Source organism: Macrotis lagotis, chromosome 2 (assembly GCF_037893015.1).
Source record: "Macrotis lagotis isolate mMagLag1 chromosome 2, bilby.v1.9.chrom.fasta, whole genome shotgun sequence".
Taxonomy (NCBI): Eukaryota; Metazoa; Chordata; class Mammalia; order Peramelemorphia; family Peramelidae; genus Macrotis; species Macrotis lagotis.
The window spans coordinates 3,884,476-3,909,079 of record NC_133659.1 but is presented as its reverse complement, the minus strand read 5'-3'; the positions used below and the strand labels follow the sequence as shown (position 1 = coordinate 3,909,079).

Below are 24,604 nucleotides of genomic sequence, written 5' to 3'. Positions count from 1 at the left end.
GCGGCGCGAGGGGGCGGGGCCGGCCGAGCACCACCGCGCAGGCGCCCGCTCCGGGGGGCCCAGGGCCCGGCGGCGGGAAGCTCATGGCGGCGGCGGAAGCCGGACCCGACGTGGCGCTGGCCGAGGCCACCCGGCGCAAACTGCGCAAGTTCCAGCGGCTCCGAGGTACCGGGAGACGGGGCGAGCGGGCGCCCCCGCCCCGGGCCGCCGCCGCGAGGGACTTCCGGGTCACCGGGAGGCGGAGCCTGGCTCTGCCCTCCTCCGACTTCCGGAGGGGCGGGGCGGGGGCGGGGCCTGGTCCCCCCAGCTAGGCCTCATCCGGCACCTGCTGTGTGCGCATGCCCCGTAGAGCCCCCGGGAGATCACCCCCACGTAACCCAAGTAGAACTGAGGGGCGGGGAGAAGACACACCCTGGGGGTGCGGGGCGGCCAGCACCCCAGCAGCCCCCGCGCGCGGCGGGGCGGAGCCTAGGCTTCCGGGTGCCTCCCCTGACCGACCTTCCTGGCCCTGTCACGTGCTTGCCGGCATGCACGTGACATGTGATCTTTGCCCCCCTCCCGTGTGCTAGCCACGTCTCCAGGTGACCTCTGGCGTAGAACCTGCCACGTGCTTGGCCTCTGACCCTTGACCCTCGCCCATGCGCTGTTCCTGGGCACCCCAGAGCTTCCTGGCCGGCGGCGGCTCAGGTGGGTGATGGCCGGCCGGGCGAGGCGCCCCCACTCCAGCCTGCGCCCTGCCCTGCCCCACACCGTGCCCTCTCCACTGCCACCTCCAGGGCCCGAGTCCAGCGAGCTTTGGCTCACGAGGCTCCCCAGCCCATAGCCTCCATCTCCGGGGTCCCCCGATGACAAGGGGCGCCGGGCTGTCCATTTGGCCTATGGGGCAGCATCAAGGTTCCAGTTGTACCCCAGGAAAATTTTTCCTCTAGCTGAGGTCTTCTTTTTTTTTAATTAAATTGATTTATTGATTTTTGAGTTTTCCAGTTTCCCCCCATTCTTGCTTCCCTCCCCCCACCCCCCACAGAAGGCAGTCTAATTAGTCTTTCCATTGTTTCCATGGCATCATGGATCCACATGGAATGTGATGAGAGAGAAATCAGAGCCCTAAGGAAGAACCATAAAGTATAAGAGACAGCAAGATCAGACATGAAGATATCAGGTTTTTTTCCCTAAATTGAAGGTAATAGTCCTTGGACTTTGTTCAAACTCCAGTTTTTTCTCTGGATACAGATGGTATTCTCTATCGCAAATACACCCAAATTGTCCTTAATTGTTGCACTGATGGAATGAGCAAGTCCATCAAGGTTGATCATCACCCCCACATTGCATCAGGGCGCTCAAGGTTCTTCTGGTTCCACTCCACTCTGAGCTGAGGCTTTCTATTAAACGCTTCACAGTCTCAGTTTTTAGTGAGGAAAGGGCTGAAGTGCATTAGCAGCAGCCTCGGAGGAGGTTCTTTCCTTAGGCAGCGGCTGAGTCACAACTTCTGATTTAGTTGACTGACTAAATGTCTGTGATCTATGAAAATTGTTTTTTAACACTCAAGGCTCATTTCTCAAGGCTTCCGTCTCCTCCTTTTAGTGAGAGGTTGAGATGAAAGGCTCCAACAGGCCCAAAGTCCATCCCCTACTCAAGAGACATTACATCTCCTGAGCTTCTAGATTTTAATCTTCTCCTATGGTTGAATTCAGTGAACAGAGTTGAGTTTAGAGGGACAGTCGAGGGGTCCAGCTTGTGACTTCTGAAGCTCATCTCAACCAGCTTACTGACCAGGACTTAGGCTCAAATTCTCCACCCAAATAGATGTGTCCACATGTCAGTCCACTTGTCTTGGGTTGGGGGAGGTGGCCCAGGAGTTGGGAAGTCAGGAGAAACTGGTGATCACCACACTAGGGATGCTGAAGAGCTGCTTCTCTGAATAACTCTCATCTTTCTGATCCTCAGCTTCTTCATCTTTTCAATGGAGAGACCACACTTTGAAGCTCAAAGGTCATCTAGCCTAAGCTTACCCTGTACAGGGGCCAAGAGGACCTCATGGGGATAGGAGTACTGTTGCCCAAAACCCAAGGTGCTAATGCTGGTTGCCTGATGTGTGGACTGCTTTCTTCTCTTTCCTTCTCAGGCCAAATGGTGAAAGTAGGAGAATTCTGGGACGTGGTTGTGATAACAGCAGCTGATGAGAAACAAAAACTGGCCTATAAGCAGCAACTCTCCCGAAAGCTCCAGCAGAAGGAGCTGCCCCTGGGCGTCCAATATCACGTGTTTGCTGATCCTGCAGGAGCTAAAATTGGTAGGTTTTCCAAGACAAGGTTAATGTGGGGTCTACCAGGACCTGAGGGGCATTTCTTTTCTGGCCTTAGAAGGTGGAATCCTTAGTGAAGGAGTCAGGGTCACTTCACATGTCCAGCAACAGAAGCAGCTCAAGTTTTAGGTTGTGTCTTGGGAGAAAACTTGGAGTGACTGGGAGGGCTTCAGGACCAAAGGTCTGCAAATGACCTCTGACCTCCCCACTGCCTAGAGATCTCTGGCCTCCAGCTCCTCTGTAGAAGGAAGAGGGTGGATCTCAGACTTTGGCTGTGACTTGGCCACTAATTTCCTGACATTTTAAGGGAGTCTTTTTAAGTCAATTCTCTTACAGATGTGATAGACTCACATAATGCTTTTTAAAAGAGAATTATGTTAATTAAGCCACAGAGCTTTAATAACATTAAGGCTTTGCCTTGCCCAAGTGGAGAATGCCCCCTGGGGACTTCTCAGGAGTGCCATTATGGTTTTTATATCTCCACCCCTCTTTCTCTGCCCCCCACACCAACAGCAGCAGAATGTCCCCTGTGCCTGGACTCATGGGACCACCCAGCACCACAAGAAAGCGCAGCTTAACAGCATCTTGGAATAGCATCGCTGCCCTTGGAACTTTGAGGGCATGCCAGCATCTCCCCTGCCCAGGAACTGTTTTATATTAGACTTTTGGAGCAAAGTACTATGGCTCCAGAAAGATGTTAACATTTTAGGGCCTAATGGCACCCTTATTTACTTTGGACCAAATAAATCATTTCATCCTTGAAGGGAATCCTCAGCATTGGAGCCCCTCCACTAATGTGGAGCAGCCATTTAACCTTTTTGTTGGGGTCAGGAAGTCCCACCTTGGGCAGGCTTGGACCCCAGACTCTCCCCTATGGCCCCTGCTGCCCCTCAGCCAAGGTCTTCACTTTCTGTTTGATCTCTGCTTTCATCTCAGAAGAGTTAGCTTTGTGGTTTGGCTTGTGACCTACATACTTGTATTAAGAATTTTGGAGCATGATATGTGATTTGATGAACATGGGGACTCCTGCTTGAGGAAACTCAGACCATTAAGTCAGGTCAGTCGCTTTCCTGCAATGTATAGTCTTGGCAGACTGGCACAGTGAGCATTTACACCTCAGACCCTGAAAAATGGTCCAAAGCAGGACTTGTAGTTTTCTGTGCATGGCTGAGACTTAAAGTGCTGGGGCAGGGGGACCTCAGGAAGGCAGAAGAAAATAATGGGGACCTCTGTGTGCTACACACACGCGCGCGCGCGCGCGCTTGTGTGTGTGTGTGTGTGTGTGTGTGTGTAGGTTTCTATGTATGCACACAGATATGAGATATATCCAGTTATAAAAAACACAAACCCACATATACATATACTTTTTTCCTTTACCAAATGCTGGTTGTTAAACATTGTCTCGTTCACCCCTTTCTGCGGATACATGGGAATTCTATTTTGAACTGAATTCAGGTCAGACCTTGATAGTGAGCTTCAGAGGCTCTGCGACGAGGTTTTGGGCAGGGTGGGGAAGAGAACGATTGCAGACCTAGGTGTCCTGCCCAGAGGCCCCTGCCTCAGGTGGTTCTGGAGGACCAGACCAGGCCTCCTGCTACACAGGACTCTCCGCAGAAGCTCACAGCCCATGACATCCTCCTCCTGTCATTCCAACTGTAATTGCTGTGAGCTGCCTTTCTCGGAACCACTCAGCCATCACACTTTCATCAGGTCCCTACTGGGTGCCCAGCATTGTGTGAGGCATCTAATGACATCTCTTGTCCAGACTCCAGGAGCAAGTGGCTCCCCTCAGGGATCACTGCCAGAGGCTGACCTTGGTTTACTTGAAGCCTTCGCCCACCTGCCCCAGGGCCCAGCCAGAAGGAAGGCAGCCGCAGCAAGGTGGTGGAACCAAGCAGGATTTTTCCCACTGCCTCATGAGATTTATTTTCTTTGGTTCAAAATTCAAGTGCTTAAAAAGTCTTTTGGAGACAACTATTTCCACATATACCACATAGAATAGGGATGTGATTCAGTCATATTTCAGTGGTGTATGACTTTCTAATCCTGTTTGGGGTGTTCTTAGCAAAGATACTGAAGTGGTTGGCCATTTCCTTCTCCAGCTCATTTTACAGATAAGGAAACTGAATCAAACCAAGTGAAGTGACTTACCCTGGGTCACCCAGCTAGTCGATGTCTAAAGCTGGATTTGAACTCAGAAAGATGAGTTTTTTGAATTCCAGGCCCAACAAACTGTCGCCTGATTCATTGAACTGCCAAAGGGACCTTAGAGATCTTCAAATCCAACCAATTCCTCTTATAGATAAAGAACCTGAACCCAGAGAGGTTCAGAGGGTGCCTAGCCCCGATCAACTAAGCCCAATAGTACATCCGTGGCAGGATCTGAACTGGAACTCTGGGCATCTGCTCACAAAGACCTTTTATTTCTTTTTTCTTTTTTTTGGCAAGGCAACAGGGTTGAGTGATTTGCAAGGTCACATGGCTAGATAGTTATTAAATGTCTGAAGTCATATTTGAACTCAGGTCCTCCTGACTCCAGGGCCGGTGCTCTATCTACTGCCCCACACACAGACTTTTTCTTTGTGTGGTCCTCCAACAACTTGCCACATTAATTTTTAGAGAATACCATAGCAAGTGTATCAGTTTTAAAATCCATAAAGTCTAAATTTTACATCCAATGTTAAAAAGTCGATGTGTGTGTGTGTGTGTGTGTGTGTGTGTGTTTGTTTGAGATATGCATGTGTATTTGTACTTGGGCATCTCCATATGTATGAATATAAAGAAATGTGAAATTGTACATAAGGACCCCTGCTGGCCACATGTTGACTTAGCTTTAAACTGTTGTGTTTTCTGTCTTGTTATATTTCCATTGATTTTGCTCCATATTTACTAGTTCAGCTTTAACCTGGTTTGGTCTATACTTGGGTGTGATATAAGCAATGTCTTGCATACCTCTGTTCTAGACAGTTCCAGCTCCATCTCTCCAGTCCTGTACTTCTCTTCATCTGCAAATACACACATGCGTAGATGCCTGTGTGTGTGTGTTTGCATATTTCCATGTGCTCTTGAAGGACTAGGGCCTTTTCTCTTTTTTCTATCCCTAGGGCCTGCCACATAGTAGGAAATGAATAAATATTTCTTGAATTCAGTCTCAATAATATAAAATTTAACTTAATTGTATTTTATTATAAATATATTAATAGATTTTTAAAAATTCACTTGCATAGACCTTGTGTTCAATTTTTCTAGTAAGTTTTTAATGATTCAAAGTTTTGAAATCCTAACCAACCACAATCCTAACTCTGTGATGGGTTATGTGTCTAGAAACTGAATACTTAAAGCTTCATTCAGAGATTTTAGTTTTTTTTCTTTTTCCTTTTTTTTGCAGGAAATGGAGGATCAACACTTTATGCCCTGCAACATTTGGAAAAACTCTATGGTGACAGATGGCGTTGTTTTAGCATCCTGTTAATTCACTCTGGTAAAGTCCTACTTGACTAATGTATAAGTTTCTTTTGAATCTTTCACCTTTGATACTGTAGTAACTTGGTCCTTTCCCTTGGGAAAACTTAGCATTTTTGTGTATCTTTGAAGTTGTTCCTCTTTGAAAACAAACATTTCATACATGTCTTACTTTGATACTTCCCCATGTCAGGGGCAGCATAATATGGTTTTCTCTGATAGAATATTCTTTAGATTGTGCATCACGTACTTGGTCATCAACTTTTCATCAGAGATGGCTTTGATCTGACGATTGAAAATGACTTTCTTAAGGCTGAGCTCATCAAAACATCCCCATCTGTTGAGGAGGCTGTAGAGGAGATTTTTGCATTGGGTGGAAAGTTGGTATAAATGCTCTCCAGAACTCTGGAACTCTCTGTAACAAAGGAGTTTTGGGTCTGGCCATGGTGGGGCTGAACTCAAGACCTACCTATAAAAGATGGCAGAATTGATTCCTCTTGTTGGTATTGTCTTTGACCTTTTACTTTCCATCTCAGTGATTGGAATAAGCAGTGACCCAGGCCAAGCCATCACCAATGGCATCACCCCTCCCCACAGGACAATTGGATTTCTTTGCCCCACATTGCTGCTTCAGGTTCTCTCCCTCCCCCATGACTCAGTAACCCTCATCTTTTGTGCTTCGTACTCTTCCACCCAATCATACTCCTCTAATTGTTGTCTTTGGGTACCCCAGGGGATGCCCCTTTCTTCCTCAACATATTCAGTACCTGACATACCATTTCCTTCTCCTCCTCATCTCCTGCCTTCCTAGGAAGGCACTTCAGCATAGATTCTGACTCACTCTCAAACACCCTAATCCCTCAATTCCTCAGCCTCCTCCCTTCCTATGAGCTTCTCCTCCACCCCATCTCAACCGTGCCCAAAGGAGGTCCTCCTGATTGTGCCACTCCCACAAAATGTACCCTCTCTGTGTTCCCCTTCTCTGACCATAATCATCTGGCCTCCCATCTCTCCTGCTTTCCCCTGGAAAACCCTACTTGTAACAGTCCTTTGTCAGGCTTCTTCAGATTGTCATGTATACTTGAAAGGCACAAAAGTATATGATTTTTAACACATACTCTCATTTTCATCTTTCCTTGACTCAGAGTGCCCCACCACTACCTCTGTCCCACACTCACCTGAATTAGTAAGATTTGTGATTTCTCAGAGAATTTTTAACTCTTACTCTTCTCAATTTTGTAGCTGACCGAGGATCTTAAGAGCACATTCAAAGTCTCCATCTTAAAATGGAGGTACAAAAAGATTTTACCTGTTTTTAGCCCATTATCTTTTTTTTAGACACAACTTCATTCTTAAAATTTCTTCCACATATATTTGAAGAGCCCTTGTTGTCTGTGAGGCCCTGCATGTCCACCCAAAGTCCAGGCCTGTGCTGAGTTTGAATTTTCTTCTAACTACATTCTTTCGACGACAGCATTTCAAATAAACAACAGAGAATGACTGACTTTCAGGGTCCCTTGTTCACCTTTTGTCTCTGTTCTGACTTACTCTCTCAGTAGGAAAAAACCACATGGCCTCTGGGCATTTTGCTCAGGACTGTTTCACCCAGTGATCAACCAGTGCCCCTCATTCACTCCTTTACCTTATCATCAGAAATGCCTTTTTCAGTGGTCTCTTTGATTTTTCCAGGTGGCTACAGTCAACGCCTCCCCAATGCAAGTGCCCTGGGGAAAATTTTCACAGCTTTGCCTCTTGGTTCTCCAATTTATCAAATGCTGGAGTTAAAACTGGCCATGTACATTGATTTCCCCTCCCACATGAGTCCTGGAATTCTTGTCACCTGTGCAGATGACATAGAACTCTATAGTGTGAAAGAAACCGATGTCTTGAGGTTTGACAGGCCAGGCTTTACTGCTCTGGCTCATCCTTCTGACTTGACAATAGGGACCACGCATGGGGTCTTTGTGTTAGACCCTTCAGGGGCCTCAGAATCTGGAGACCTGGAATACAGAACTTGCCACCGTTTTCTACACAAGCCCAGCATAGAAGAGATGTTTCAGTCAGGTGCTGTCATCAGAAAGGGAACCCCTTCCCCAAAGAACTTGCCTGCAGGGGCCCGCAGCACTCCTAACTCATCCTCAGATTTTGTCTACACAGATAGCCTCTTCTACATGGACAGTCATTTGGCCCAAAAGTTGCTAGCCTTTTACCAGCAACTCGGGACCCTGACCTGTGAAGTTGATGCCTATGGAGATTTCCTGCAGGCCCTGGGGCCTGGAGCCAACGTGGAGTATACCAAAAACACAGCCAATGTCACCAGAGAAGAGTCGGAGTTAGTCGAAGTAAGAGAGAAGATCTTCCATCTTCTCCGAGGGACACCACTCAACATTATTGCTCTTAACAACTCCAAATTCTATCACATTGGCACAACTCAAGAGTATCTGTACCATTTTGCCTCAGATAGCACTCTGAAATCTGAGCTTGGCTTACTCTCCAAAGCTTTTAGCATCTTTTCTGTAGGCTCCGGATGCTTCCAGGAAAGTCCCTGTGTCATTCAAAGTATCATTGAGTCCAGGGGTTCAGTGGGCCCAGGGTCAGTGGTGGAATACTCCTGGTTGGGGCCCGATGTCACTGTTGGAGCCAACAGCATCATTAGTGGTTGCCATGTTGTCACGAAGGTTGCCCTTCCCCCCAAATCCTTCCTGTGTGCTCTAAGCCTGAAGGTAAATGACTGCTTGATGTATGCCACGATAGCACATGGCGTGGAAGACAACTTGAAGCAGAATGTCAAGGCACTGGCAGATATCCATTCCCTTCAGTTTTCTGGACTGGGATTTCTGGAGTGCTTAAATCTTTGGGGCTTGAAAACTACTGAAGGCCTGTTCTCTGGCCACAAAACCAGCCTCAGCTTGTGGACCGCTCGCATCTTCCCCATGTGCCCATCATTGAGGGATTCAGTGATGGCCTCCCTCAGTCTGCTGGGAGCCATCAAGAGCTCCTCGCCTTTCTGTCTGACTAACTATGAGCTCCTGTCCATTGAGGAGATGCTCTTCTACAAAGATGTGGAGGACATGATGAAATGGAGGGAGCACATTTCTCAGGAAATTCATTTAAAGGGCTGTCAAGCAGATGTGTCAGAGTAGGTTTGTGGGCTGTTGTACTCACATTGCTTTCAAAGTTGCAGAGCCTAAGAATTATGTCTGTTTTTTCTTTGTTTCACTGAAGCAGAAATAATGATATTGCATTAGTAGTGTTATTGTAGCATGACATTAATAATGCAAAAATACAAATAAACCTTTCTTTTGATGAAGGAATTAATGAAATATTTCAAACGTTCAGGTACAGAAACAAATTTTTTGAGAATTTTCATTACTCTTTGGGGAGTTTTTTGAATAATAATTTACAATTATGAACATATAGCTAGTACTTTCATGGAAACAATGTTTAAAAACCGTAGTAGTCATTTCAGCAATATGATCTGGCAGATCACTTTATTTGGCATTTTCCTTTTATAAAGGATTCAGAATTTATATAATATTATTTTAATCAAATAATATCATAGTTTTTAATATAATTTTTATCAAGGCAGATGAGGACAGGAAGAAATAAGACAACTTTAGAGTCTCTTCTGCTTACACAGAACATTGTACTTTTGGTTGCAATAAAGCTCAAAATACTTCTTTTCAAATATTCCCAACCTGAAATGTAATTCCATTTAGATGAACTAATCAAAATATCATCTCTTTAGGTCTATTAGATTCTCAAGAACCCTCCTAATAACCCTTTATCCTTAGAAACAAATCTGTAGCTAGCAAATTCAAATTAAATTAATGCTCAACAATCTGAAATTGTTTTAAAGTAAGCATTAACTCAGTCTTAGTGGTTCAGCATTTAAAAGAAAAATATAAAGATATATATATTTTGGGTTTCTTTTCATTTCTCAGTTAAGTGTCTGTTTTACCCAAATGGAAAGGGATGGCATTCATATGCTCACTTGTATTTTAAACATATGATTTCATTTAATCTCAGGGAATTCTCTTTTATATGCACTTCATGAAAGATGATTCCAAGTGATGATGGTCCTCTTAATCAGCTAACAGGAATCTATCCATTTGTTTCATCTTTTGTTATTAAACCTTTTAACATTAATGTTGCTACCAAATAGTTGATTTGACTGATCCATACCAGTGAACATGCTAATCGGTGAGAAATCAGAAGCAGGGAACAAGAAATTAAAAAAAAGTATATCACCTGGATAATACCCAGAAGAAAATTGGGGTATGAGTCCAAGTTACTTTAGCATTCCTATTGGAATATGAAACTTTTGTGTCAAATTGTAAGCAAATTTGTGGTGATTTTTAATTCCTGTGAATAAACCAAAGTAATAAACTAATACATAATCTTATGTTTGTGTCATTTCATCAATTATTTGCTCAACTTGCAATGGCTTATATACACAGTTATGAATATGGCACAGATAACATCGCTTCTCCTTGGCAGAGAGAGGAAGGAAGGAGGCAGGATTTGTGGAATTAGGACCTTGCCCTGACCTCCCGCCTCTCATCTACTGTCTAGTAAGCAGTGAGAATCTCAGTAGCTCTGCTCCTTCCTTCCTTCCTTCCTTCCTTCCTTCCTTCCTGATTGATATGTCATCCTCAATATACCAGATACTAGGTAGGCACTTTACTTAATATCTAATCACAATAACCCTGGGAAGTAGGGATTATTACTATTCCCATTTTACAGTTGAGGAAACTGAGACAGGCAGAGGTGAAGTGACTTGTCAGTGGTCACACAACTAGTAACATCTGGGGCTGGATTTAAACTCCAGGCCAAATTCTCTATTCACTGCACCACCTAACTGTTCCACATAATGTTGCCCCTTCAAAAAAGAAAAATAAATCCAGTTTCTGCATCTGCTCTTGCTGGTGAATCACAAGAAGTGATTCCTGCCCCATCCCCACCATCAGTGTGTGGAAAGCGATGCTCTTTTACACTATTTTTTGAGGAATTCATTTTTCAGGTTGGACAAAACCAGAGGCAATGGCCACCATGTTTTACCAGGAAGCCAACTGGTGACTTGTCCAAAGTCAGAATAGCTTCACTAAATTTTATCAGTTCTCCTTGGTGACAGCTCACCTTGTTGGGCAACAGCCCAAGTCTATAAACATCACCTGCCACTAAGCCTCCACCACCTGGAGCTGGGCAGCAACTGTGGGCCAGAAGCTGTGAACATCTCCCCAGCTATCACCATTTTGCACAAAACAACACAAAGGATTCCCTGATACATTATTTTTTTTCTCTATTCAACTGCATGAAAATTCATGCCTGTCAGGAGCAGAGTGACATAAGGGGCATGGAGGAACGCTTTTAGACCCTCAAAGCCACATGCTCACTGGTGTGAGGGCAGGGATGCCTAACTGCAATTCACTTTTCTATGCCTCTGATGGATGTAAAATTTACTTCTTTCTGTTGAAGTTGGAAGGGCACAAATCCTATCATTTGTACTTGGTGAAATTGCTATAGATTCATGAAACTGAGGCCTGCAAAAGAAGGTTAATGTTAGTTATTTCTTACCCCACTCAACAATTTACTAGTCTCCCTCCATTCACATCACTTACTAGGGTTTTTCATATTCTTAGTTTTCAACATACAGCATTCACATTGATTCCAGGAAGAATAATTCCTCTAAAATGGGGAGCAGAACAAGAGGAAGACAATATGTCAGGAGAACCAAGCTCTAGCCAGACCCCCAACAGAAAGAAGCTATTAGACCTTATCAAATATTAGCCTTAAGCTGAAAATGTTCTTCCAGGACCATGCCCATTGCTTTTATATTCAACTTGTCACCTGCCCGTGCATTCATCCTCTATGCACACATCCATCATCATCATGCCCCAGCAAAAGCTGATGTCTAGGAAGTTCTGAAGCAGGGAGATTCCATCCAAGTGGATGCATCTCATCATAGCTTCTGCACTGGCAGGCAGAGCAAAGCCTTTTCCCAAAACTTCCATTTAAAGCAGTCTCAGAGCTCAGCTGCTCCCTACCAGTGGCACACCATCATTTGCTCCATTAGGTGCACTATCTCCCCCCTTTAATTTGTAAATGTCTAGAGATCAGGGACTGTCTTTCTTTTCCTTCCTGCAAGAGCCAGACACACAGTCACTTAATAAATCTCTATTGAAGTGAATTGAATTGGATAACTGGGTCTTAAATCAAATTGATGGTGAACTCTAGTAGTATATCAATTGGTCTTTTCAGACGACTCATTTTTTACTTCCTATTGAAATGTTTTTTTCCCCTTGGATATTTTCAGAATTTTACTTTTGAAAGTTTCTCATCCCTCCTTGTCCAATTTTCCCTTTGTTAGTTCATGAGATCATTCTTATCCATTCTCTGAATCATTTGAAATCTCCTCTAACCAAATCAGACTGTGTTTAGCTTCTCTCTCTTCTATCATAAACAGGAAAGAATAGTAACTTTCCCCCAAGATTCCTTTTATTTTTCATCATAGTTGTCACCATTGCAAAGAAATCTGATCCAGGCTAGAAATTCCCTTTATTGATTCCTTTACCTTTTCAAATAGGAAATTATTTTCAAGGCAAGGCAGGAAGCTTATTAGCTGGTCTGTCAATAGGAGAGCTCCAACCTGTGCCTGGAGAAGTGAATCCTAACAACAGAGTTCTGTATCTTGGGGCCACACTGGAGAGAATCTATTTCCTGTACTTTTCCTCCATTTGAGCTCTGGGGCTATGAGGTATCAAGACATAGAATGGCTTTGTTTTCTCCTAACATATGCTTCTTTTCGCTGGCTCTTAGATTTCATCTCCTTAGTATACAATGCAATGCCCTACTCCTTTTTTTAAAACCTTAATGATATTCATAAGATAGTTTGATTGGAAACTACATATCAATTTTGGGTTTCTTCTACCCAGTCTGTGTGAAATGTATGGGGCAAAGCTCTGCCCATGGGTCTTGTGCTTCCTTACAACCTAGTCTTTGTGTCTCTAGTGACCAGCACACACTGTCTTGTATAGATGATGAACTTATAATGTGTTTACTGAATGAATCATCATAGTCTGTGAGTCAGAAGAACCCTCAAAGAGGGCTCGGAAGGACTCTAGAATGTTGCCAACAAGATATTCCCCTCTCCCTGGTAGAGAGCCTTCTGCCCTTAGGCCAATCCTCAATTGTCCTCTTAGTGACTTCCATTCATGCTCCCAGTTCAGTTTCCTCTGACTGGAGGGTAAGTCCTTCCCTGTGTCAAGGAGATGGCTTTAGTGAGGTCTATGAGATGTCAGTGAGATAAAGACAACTGCCCCACCCCAACAGCATCTCTTCTCAATGTTTTATAAAAGCACCAGATCCTTCCGATCTTCCCATGGCACGATCGGCCCCTTTGTCATTCTGCCCTCCTTCCTGTAGATGGGTCCAAACTTACTACAGTTTAATTTAGATTTTACTCAGATTTCTGTTTTGTCCAGAATTTTTTGGATCCCAACTGATTGCTGTAGAACTATAATCATCCTTTCTATATATATAGACCATATGCACATATGAGAACACCTACTGTTTCTTTATTGATGTCATTGATTAAAATGCTAAATGGAGGAAAGGATCATTTATTAAAATACCCACTATGTGCTAGACACTTTACCAGTATTATCTCCTTTGATCTCGCAACAACTCTGGGAGGCAGATGCTAATGTTATCCCCATTTTGGTTACAGAAAGTGAGACAGAAGTTAGGTGATTTCCCTAGACTCATCCAGCTAGGAAATATTAGAAGCTGGATTCAGACTCAGGTCTTTCTTACTCCAGAGCCACTATTCTATCTACCATGCCACCTAGTTGCCCCAGAGAGTCAATAGTAATTCCTGAAACCTCCAGGCTTCTTGACAAACTGACCCCAAACCCCTAATGAGTAACCTTTTGAATCCAATCTTTCAGCCTGTTCTGACTCTGTTACTGTCTTTCTAGCTCACATCTCTCCTTCTCAATCCACCCCCTCAAAAGAAAAATAAGATGAGACAATTTGTCAAATGTCTTACTAACACCTAGCATCTACAGCATTCCCCATAACTTCTCTGGATCACTGCTTCACCTTCAAAATATTTATTGCCTGTCTTTTTAATAACATTTTAGAATTTTTCCATAAACCGAAGAACTGAAGTCAAGCTCATTGCTCTGCTGTCATTCAATCATTTGCTGTTTCTATCTCTTTTCTCTGTGTCTCTCTCTCTCTGTCCCTACTTTGTCTCTCTGTCCCTCTGACTCTTTGTTTTTCTATTTATGACTTTCTGTCTGTCTCTCTGTCTTTGGCTCTCTCTTTTCTTTACCTTTTCCAGTCTTATGCTAGCTTCTCATCTCCACAATTTATCAATGATCCCTGACAGTGGTTTAGTCATTGCTTCTTCCAGTTCTTTAAATGTTCAAGTATCTAGTTCCTCTGTATCAGACAACTCAAACTCATCCAGGCCTATTGGGTGATCTTTTTCTTGCTCCATTTTTATTGGATATTGGATAAAGCCATTTTTATTCAATTTTTTCCAAGCAAAGCATCCTTCTCCTTGGAAAACAAAGTAGAAGCTAAAGAAGACATTGAGTTCTAATTTCTCTCCATTAAGTTTACAATCATCTCCCTCACTCCTAGGTGCCATTCCATGAGTCACTCTCACCTTCACTATTGTGAAGTGGATAGATGGCTGATGCTGCTATCCATAGGTGTTATTCCCAAGTACATAGTTTCCTATCTAAGTGAATGAAAGTGAAGCAAGTAGTTGGTGACTGGCATTTTCTCCAGCCTGGTGGCCTCTGGATGCAAGGACAGTCCCAGTTTTCAAGAACATGAAATTCCACTATTCAGATGGGCACAAGTTATCTGTCATTGCTCTAGACTGGACCTACCAGTCTTGCTACTGTTATTTCCCAGCTATCGTTATTAAAAATTATATTCCTTCTCTTGTACTTCAGGATGTCACCCAAGCATGGAGACTGTTGTGTTTGTGTTCTTGATGCAGTGTTTTCTGAAGTGCTACTGATCCTGATTTCACACCAGCCTCCTTCCAGAGTCTTGAAATCTTTGTTCTGGTCACCATGTTGGGGTGCCCATCCTTCGTCTTCATGAAATATCATTTTTATTGGTTGGTTTCTTTTTGACGCTGCTACTTTAATCTAGTGACTTTGAGTGTTTTCACCTTGGAAACTAGGCAGAGCACTCAAGTTCACCTTCATGTAATTCCTTTTGGGTAGAACAGTCTTGCATTGCCTAAAGAATTAATGCATTTACATTTGGAGGTTAAAAACAAACAAACAAGTAAACAAGAAAAAAAAAACCTTTGACAAAGCACTTCTTCCTAGTTCTTGAAACCAAACAAGCATCCATTTCATTTGTGGGGTGAGGAATGTTGTAAGGCTCCATGAGTTTTACATGATTGGTTTCATTTCTATTATTTTTAGCCCTGGGCTTCCAAAAAGTAAATTACATTCAGTAAATATGCAGCTCTTCACAGAAGTTTCAAACACTTTGCAATAAACCCACAAACAGCACAACTTCTTCACTGAGGTGAGAGTCTAGAAAAACACGATATCACCTTGTACCTTTCTCAATGCACAAGTCCACTGACAAGGATGTTAATTTATACACTTTGATTCTACTCTAGATGTGATGCCCTCCTTATGTAGCCCTGGGACCTATTTTTGATGAAATTAAATAAGAAAGAACATTGCTCATTACATAAGTTTGAGTTGATAAAGCTTATAATTAACCATTATCCAGCCAAATCAAGTCATGCATAAAAACTGAGAATTTATATTGAGGGCTTTGGAACTGGGAAAGGAGGAAAGTGAGGGGGAAAGTAAAAATTTTATAAGAAATTGTGCCTTGTTTCAGGGATTTTTCTGGATCAGTTCAAGGAAGTGCCACGCAAACCTCTAGCTCAGAATTGAGGGTAGATTTATGGGTGAACTGGGGCTCAGTGTTTCTCTTCATGCTTTGACTTTAAGAATAAGAATGTCTGACAATACTACCAAAACTAAACTACCTGTTTAGTGCCCTATCAATCAAAATTCCAAACAAATTACTTTAATGAGTTAGAAAAAATTGTAAGTAAATTCATATGGAGAAATAAAAAGTCAAGAATTTCCAGGAGCTTAATGAAAAAAAGGTGCAAAAGAAGGTGGCTTAGCCCTACCTGATCTAAAATTATATTATAAAGCATCAGTCATCAAAACTGTTTGATACTGCCTAAGAAATGGAGTGGTAGATCAGTGGAATACACTAGGTACAAAAGCAGGAGACAATTATAGTAATCTGCCGTTTGATAAACCCAAAGAGTCCAGCTATTGGAATAAAAACTCCCTCTTTGATAAAAACTGTAGGGATAATTGGAAGTTAGTATGGAAGAAACTTAGATTAGACCAACACCTAACACCCTTTACCAAGATAAGATCCAAATGGTTACAGGACTAAGACATAAAAACCAATGCTATAAGCAAATTAGAAGATCAAGGACTAGTTTACCTGTCAGATCTATGGAAAGGGGAGCAGTTTATGACTAAGGAAGAGTTGGAGAACATCACCAAAAACCAACTAGATGATTTCAATTACATTAAATTAAAAAGCTTTTGCACAGATAAAACCACTGTAACCAAGATCAAAAGAAATGTAGTAAATTGGGAAACAATCTGTACAACTAATGATTCTGACAAAGGACTCATTTCTAAAATATACAGAGAACTGAGTCATATTTTTAAAACAAAAAGACGTTCCCCAATTGACAAATGGTCAAAGAATATAGGAGATCAAAGCAATCCATAGCCATATGAAAAATTGCTCTAAATCATTAATTATTAGAGAAATGCAAATTATAACTTCTCTGAGGTACCACCTCATACCTCTCAGATTGGCCAATATGACCAGAAAGGATAATGATCATTGTTGGAAGGGCTGTGGGAAATCTGGGACACTATTACAATGTTGGTGGAGCTGTGAACTCATCCAACCTTTCTGGAGAGCTATTTGGAACTACGCCCAAAGGGCAACAAAAATATGCCTACCCTTTGACCCAGCAATACCACTACTGGGTCTATACCCTGAAGAGATAATGAAAAAGGGTAAAAACATCACTTGTACAAAAATATTTATAGCAGCCCTGTTTGTGGTGGCAAAGAACTGGAAATCAAGTAAATGTCCTTCAATTGGGGAATGGATTAGCAAACTGTGGTACATGTATGTCATGGAACACTATTGTTCTATTAGAAACCAGGAGGGATGGGATTTTATGGAAGCCTGGAGGGATTTGCATGAACTGATGCTCAGTGAGATGAGCAGAACCAGAAAAACACTGTACACCCTAACAGCAACATGGGAGTAATGATCAACCTTGAAGGACTCACTCATTCTATCAGTGCAACAATCGGGAACAATTTTGGGCTGTCTGCAAAGGAGAGTGCCATCTGTATCCAGATAAAAGAGCTGTGGAGTTTGAACAAAGTTCAAGGACTATCTGTGACCTCAAAAGAATGAATAGAGCTCAAAGTCTCTGCCAACAGTCTGGAAATGGTGGCCAACTCCATCTTCTGAAAAGACTTTGAATATGGTCCCTACAGTTGAAGGCTTTGGCTCTCTGAAGATCACTCTAGCTCAGTCCTGATGAGTGATGCCTTTGACTGCAACAATCCACATGAAAAGGGGCAATGGACCTTCATATTCCATCTTTTCTGGAAGTTTGATGGAAGAGAGAGTGGGGTAGAGGGAAGGGGAGAAGGAGGGGTACACTAAGAATCACAACATTTTCAGATCACCTACAGAGTTTAAACTAGCTGCTTTTCCAGTGCTCCACATGTGAGCATGCTACTGAAGAAACCAAAGCAGATCCATCCAGATCAGTGAAACCAGAAGTTAGGAGGACATTTCAGCTAAATGCAAGGACACTCACAGGTTTTCTTTGGAGAAGCAAACAAAAGAGTGAATGAAGACGATTCAATTGTCTATCCAAGGACAAGAAGAAATGTGATTTGAAGGGATGTTCAAAATCTATTGTAGAAATCTTATTTAGCTTTTTGCAAAGCAATGGCTGCATGAAAAGACTTGGAGTTTATATCCCAACATCTATTACAGCTATAGGAATGAATTTTAAAAAGCCCTTCAAACATAATCAACCTGTACTAGTAAAGACTTCCATGTAAAGTGAAGATAAGGGAAGATGGTGAAAATGGCAAAAAAGTTGGACAGTGTAGTTCAGTAATAAAGAATGAAAGATGCCAAAGACTTCCAACCAGGCAGAAGTATCAAGCTTTTCCATCAGGAACACTCTGAGTAAAAAAAAAAATGTAGGTGGGAATCCCAAGCCTAGTGAACAGCAACTATCACACACACACACACACACACAAAATGAATTGCCTTTTTTTAACAGTGTCAGGAACAAATGTCATTACTGATTGAAAGTCTTTTCTGAATTAGTTAGCTCACACATTAAAAATTAGTAAAAAGCTAGACTTAAAAATGAAAATGAGAAGAAAAAAAGTATGGTGCGATTTTTCACCAACTTCAATATGGAATGTTACAAAAAATTATCAGTGTTTGGGGGGCAGCTAGATGGCACAGTGGATAGAGCACTAATCCTGGAGTCAGGAGGACCTAAGATCAAATGTGACCCCAGAAACTTATTAATTACCTAGCTGTGTGACCTTGGGCAAATCATTCAACCTCATTGCCTTGCAAAAGCAAAAAAAAGTTATCAAGGAAGAAAAATAGAATTTGGGTAAAAGAAATGGCCCAGACGTCAATTATAGTAATTTTTCATAATTTTTTCTTTTTTACATTTTTTTAAATTGTTTTTTGAATTTTACAATTTTTCCCTCCAATCTTGCTTCCCTCTCCCAACTCCCTCACAGAAGGCAGTCTGATAGTCTTTACATTATTTCCATGTTATACATTGATTAAAATTGAATGTGTTGAGAGAGAAAAATCATATCCTTAAGGAAAAAATAAAATGAGAAATAGCAAAATTACATAATAAGATACCTTTTTTAAAAATTAAAGGTAATAGTCTTTGGTCTTTGTTTAAACTCCACAGTTCTTTCTCTGGATATAGATGGTATTCGCCATCACAGATATCCAAAAATTGTCCTTGATTGTTGCACTGGTGGAATGAGCAAGTCCATCAAGGTTGATCATCACACCCATATTGCTGTTAGCGTGTACAATGCTCTTCTGGTTCTGCTCATCTCACTCAGCATCAGTTCATGCAGATCTTTCCAGGCTTCCCTGAATTCCCATCCCTCCAGGTTTCTACCAGTACAATAGTGTTCCATGACATACATATATCACGGTTTGTTAAGCCATTCCTCAATTGAAGGACATTCACTTAATTTCCAATTCTTTGCCACCACAAACAGGGTTGCTATGAATATTTTTGTACAAGTAATATTTTTATCCTTTTTCATAATGTCTTCAGGGTATAAAACCCAATAGTGGTATTGCTGGATCACAGGGGATGTACATTTTGTTGCCCTTTGGGCATAATTCCAGATTACTCTCCAGAAAGATTGGATCAGTTCACAGCTCCCCCAACAATGTATTAGTGTCCCAGATTTCCCACATCCCTCCCAACATTGATGATTGTCCCCTCTGGTCATAAGTCTGAGAGGTATGAGGTGGTACCTCAGAGATGCTTTAATTTGCATTTCTCTAATCAGCAATGATTTAGAGCAATTTTTCATATGACTATAGATCACTTTAATTTCCTCATCTGTAAATTGACTCTGCATATCCTTTGACCATTTTTCAATTGGGAAATGACTTGGTATTTTTGTAATATTTGCCCCATTCTCTGTATATTTTAGAAATGAGACCTTTGTTAGAAATATTAGTTGCAAAATTGTTTCAAAATTTACTACATTTATTTTGAGCTCGGTTACAATGGTTTTGTCTGTGCAAAATCTTTTTTTTAATGTAATCAAAATTATCTAGTTTATTTTTAATGATGTTCCCCATCTCTTCCTTGGTCCTAAAGTGCTTCCCTTTCCATAGATCTGACAGCTAAACTATTCCTTGTTTTCCTAGTTTGCTTATGATACTGCCTTATATGTCTAGATACTATACCCATTTTGATCTTATCTTCGTATAGGGTGTGAGGTGTTAGTCTAATCCAAGTTTCTGCCATACTAACTTCCAGTTTTCCCAACAGTTTTTATCAAAGAGAGAGTTTTTATCCCAAAAGCTGAACTCTTTGGGTTTATCAAACAGCAGATTGCTGTAATCATTTCCTGCTCTTGCACCTAGTCTATTCCACTGGTCCACCATTCTGTTTCTTAGTCAATACCAGACAGTTTTGATGACTGATGTTTTATAATATAACTTTAGTTCTGGTAAGGCTAAGCCCCCTTCTTTTGCATTTTTTTCATTAAATCCCTGAATATTCTTGACTTTTTATTTCTCCATATGAATTTACTTACAATTTTTTTAAACTCATTAAAGTAAACAAGCAGTTTAATTTTGGTAGAATTGTCATTTTTATTATATTAGCTTGGCCTATACACGAACAGTAGATATTTGCCCAATTATTTAAATATGATTTTTATTTATGTGTTTTGTAGTTGTTTTCATAGAGTTTTTGAGTCTGCCAGGTATTTTCTATTGTCTGAGATTACTTTGAATGAGATTTCTCTTTCTAGCTCTTCTGCAAAGAGTGAGAGTTTTGTCACTTCTTTCCCAATTCAAATTCCTTCAAGTTCTTTTTCTTTTCTTATTGCTGAAGCTAACATTTCTAATACGATATTGAATAGTAGTGGTGTTAATGGGCATCCTTGTTTCACCCCAATCTTATTAGGAATGCCTCTAGCTTATCCCCACTGCATATAATGCTTATTGATAGTTTCAGATAGATAATGCTTATCATTCTTAGGTTTTGTTTTTTTTTTTATTTTTTTGCAAGGCAATGGGGTTAAGTGGCTTGCCCAAGGCCACACAGCTAGGTCATTATTAAGTGTCTGAGGCTGGATTTGAACTCAGGTACTCCTGACTCCAAGGCCAATGTTCGATCCACTGCACCACCTAGCTGCCCCCAACACCACCTAGCCGCCCCCTGCTTATCATTCTAAGGAACAATCCATCTATTCCTATATTCCCTAGTGTTTTTAGTAGGAATGGGTGCTGTATTTTTGTCAAAGGCTTTTTCAGCATCTATTGATATGCTCATATGATTTCTGATAGGTTTGTTATTAATAGAGCTAATTAGACTAACGGTTTTTCTAAATTTGAGCCAACCTGCATTCATGGTATAAATCCTACTTGGTCATATTATCCTAGTTTTGTCATGATTTTTTTAACTGAACTAGAACAGCTGGAATAATAAGAAGAGACCAAAAAAGCTTAGAGAGTAACTTAGAAAGCAATACCTATGACTTACATGACACGTGGAGAGATACGGCAGCCAAGGGCAACACTGGTTTTACATATAACCTCATTTGCAAAACTTGAGGAGAAAGATAGTAGAAGATTACCAGAAGTACCACTCATAAAACAGAGAAGTAGCACAGTGTAAAACCAATTTAAAATATTATGGTAAGGAGACCAACTAAGCAAAGATACATTTATGTGTTTTTAAGGACATTTAAATTAGAAGAACAAATACCAAAAAATATGGTAAAAATCTGAAGTTTTATATGAATCATACTCTTTTCAGCATCAAGGAAAGTGAACCCAAGATACTGAGTCTTTAATATCAAAGTCTTGGGTGTATCTTTAAGGGAGGTACAAATAGCATTAAAAGGGGGGGAAGGCAAAATAAACAGTTGGATTGCCTGCACATTAGTGGATCAATGATATATCTGGGCATATCATATATATATACATATATATATATATATATATGTATATATATATATGATACATCAGTCTGTACACACATACCCCCCTTGGACAAAAAGTACAGAAGGGTACTACAGGTGAATCAAAGGTGAGGTAGGATAGTAAAGTCTTGTCTCTCAATGGGTAGAGAAAGACTACCACTAATATTTTGATTTTAAGGTATTATTTTATTATCTGTTAGCTTACTTTAATAATATTTAATTTAGCTCAATTTAATAATGTTTAAATAGCTGGGTGGCATAGTACATAAAGTTCTGAAACCCTAGACTCAGGAAGAAGAGTTTATTTCCTGCCTCACACTCTTACTGGGTATTTGACCTTGAGCAAGTCTTTTAATGGTTCAAAAATCAGTTTCCTCATCTGTAAAAATTGTTTCTTCACTTGTAAAATGCGATAATATTTGTAAAACCTGTTGCCTGCTTTAGAACACCATGTAAATACTGACAATTTTTCTCAATGTGCACCAGACTACTTAACTTGAAGTTACAAAGATATAGTTACTAAGATATTTTGGGAGAAATATTTCTCTAATTCTCTGACAGATAACACCTGCAATAAGATAGAGAATGCAAAAAAGCCAAGTATTGACAAAGTGATTGTTTTGGTAGGAGTCTAGAAGTTTAGAACTATAGCTTATCAACCTTTTAAAAAGACAATCACAAGGGTCAGCTAGGTGGCACAGTGGATAGAGCACCAGTCCTGAAGTTGGGAGATCTTGAGTTCAAATCCAAACACAGACATTTAATAATTACCTAGCTGTATGATATTGAGCAAGTCACTTAACCACATTTCCTTGCAAAAACCAAAAAGAAAAGAGAAGAAAATCACAGGTCAGGTCTTTAAATTCCACGTTGCTGAGCATGCTGAGAACCAGGAGCCCTGAGAAGGAGCTGTGACATCAGGAGGTTGGGGTTGCAGCGGAAGCCCAGAGAACTGTCAGAGAGCCATCTAGAATGATGTCCCCCACTTCCCTACTGCTCGGGCCAAAACTCCCCACATACAGCCTCCCCCTCCAGCTGGCTTCTGTACCTGGAATGCTGACCTTTCCCCTCTCCACTTGCTTAGAACTTAGTGAGTGTGTGTGTGTGTGTGTGTGTGTCTGTGTGTCTGTGTGTCTGTGTGTCTATGTGTCTGTCTATGTGTGTGTGTTCATCCCCAGCACAACCTTTTGGGAGACTTTTGTGGAAGCCACACATGACAACTGAAGGCCAGCAGACAACCCAGAACCCATGGCCAAATACTTAACCCAGATTTTACAATAAGTCACTGTAAGCACCCCATAAAGAAAAAGGGAAAAATTCAAATTTATCTGGTATGAAAGGAAAGTCAAGAAGTTTACACAGAGTTTCTAGATCATGAGTTCACCTACCTCCCGACCCCCGTGATGTGGAGGAGTGTAGATATACACACTTGCATACCTCAGTGCTCGTGAACAGGGGACAGATATCTTCCTGAGTGCTGATCAGTCTCAGACACTTCTCAGCTGGGTGACTTCACCCTGTTTACCTCTGTTTCCTCATCTGCAAATCAAGCTGAAAAAGGGAATGACACCACCTCAATAGCTTTACCAGAAAGCTCCAAATGGGGTCAGAAATGGTTGGACACAGCTAAAATGATAAGAATATGCCTGTGTGTATTATGTGTGTCTTCACATGCATTGATGTATGTAGTATGCATGGCATTTTTGTGTGTGCATATATATACATACATATATATATATATATATACAGACACATATGATGAACTCATCAAGAACTTACTTAGTCTAGGGTATATTATTGTAGAGAAGATTAGGGAACATATAGAAAAGGAAGTGATGATTAACAAGCATAATTATGACTGCACGCTAATAGCAAAATAACTATTTCTTGCTGGAATAGGGCTCCACAATTGGTAGGTCAGGGAAACTGTCAACTTTGTGAACATGGCTATCAGTGAAGCCTGTGATAAGGCATGCCCTTCTGATAAAAACCGGAGAATGTGGATTCTTTTATAATAGATTTAGATGGATTTAGAACTAGCTGAGTAGTTTCAAAAGAATATTGTGACTGATTCAATGTCAACTTGACAGGAGGGTTTCAGTGGGGTAGCCCAGGAATCTCTCCTTGACTGATGGTGTTCCAATTTCATCAGTAACTTGAATAATGGCAAAGATGCCAATTTTTACAATAGCCACAAACTGGGCAGGATAGTTATCATTCTAGATTACAGAAGTAGAAATAAAAAAAATATGGTCCTGGAACCTCTGGAGTCTCAGTGGGTCTTTAAAGTCAAACTGATTTGCATAATAATACTAGATCTTATATATCAAATATTGATAGATAAATGTGTATTAATAATAGCTGGGGGTGGGGTCTTAGACCAAAGAGTTGGGGAATTCCTATACTAGAACATGTTCTCAAGCTAAATGAAATTCAATAAGCATTACTAGTGAAGTCTTACACTTAGGTTAAAAAAAACTTTATAAATCTGTGTTTGGGAGACAGGATAAGAAATCATTGCTTCAGTAAAAAGATGATGTGGGGATTTTGGTGGACTGAAAGCTCTATAGGAGTCAGCTAATATGATGTAAGTTTATATTAAGAAGAGCATAACTTCCTGAAATGGGAAAATCCCTCTGAATCTTGTCATCATCAGGAGATTGGAGAAAATGATTTGTAAGAAGTACTAAAATTTCAATCTAGTTTGCATAAACCCTGAACTTAATTTTCAGTATGCGGGGTTGGTTGTCTCTGTGAGGACTTCTCTGTGGGACCTGAGAAGCCTCAGCACATTTACACGAATAAGACCTTTTCTTCATAATTAATGGAATCTCAGGGTAACAAAGATTTAGAGCAGGAAGAGACCTAAGATGGTCTCTATTCCAATCCTTTTGTTTTCACAGTTGAAGTAATTGATACCTATGGAGACTGGTAATGGCAATGATGATGATGAAGATGATGATGATGATGATGATGTCCATTATTC

General features: G+C 41.2%; 1 protein-coding gene across 3 annotated transcripts; it reads left to right on the top strand.

Annotated features, from left to right (window-relative positions):
* The first annotated feature begins 7 nt into the window (after positions 1-7).
* On the top strand, positions 8-20,243 carry FPGT (fucose-1-phosphate guanylyltransferase). Of its 3 annotated transcripts, none has more exons than XM_074221181.1 (4): positions 8-165; positions 2,123-2,290; positions 5,691-5,783; positions 7,922-20,243. In XM_074221181.1, exons 1-4 carry the CDS (start codon positions 84-86, stop codon positions 8,905-8,907), a joined length of 1,329 nt encoding a protein of 442 aa, XP_074077282.1. In that variant the 5' UTR covers positions 8-83; the 3' UTR covers positions 8,908-20,243. The 3 variants fall into 3 exon arrangements, with proteins under 3 accessions (XP_074077282.1, XP_074077279.1, XP_074077280.1); XM_074221178.1 differs by having other exon boundaries at positions 10-165; positions 7,454-20,242; XM_074221179.1 differs by lacking the exon at positions 8-165 and adding an exon at positions 517-687 and having other exon boundaries at positions 7,454-20,242.
* The last annotated feature ends 4,361 nt before the right edge of the window (positions 20,244-24,604 follow it).

Excerpts from the sequence above, each read along its gene's own strand:
- FPGT (XM_074221178.1), top strand. The coding sequence starts at position 84 with ATGGCGGCGGCGGAAGCCGGACCCGACGTGGCGCTGGCCGAGGCCACC. Across the intron at positions 166-2,122 it reads CAAGTTCCAGCGGCTCCGAG|GCCAAATGGTGAAAGTAGGA; the intron begins GTACCGGGAGAC and ends TTTCCTTCTCAG. Across the intron at positions 5,784-7,453 it reads CATCCTGTTAATTCACTCTG|GTGGCTACAGTCAACGCCTC; the intron begins GTAAAGTCCTAC and ends TGATTTTTCCAG.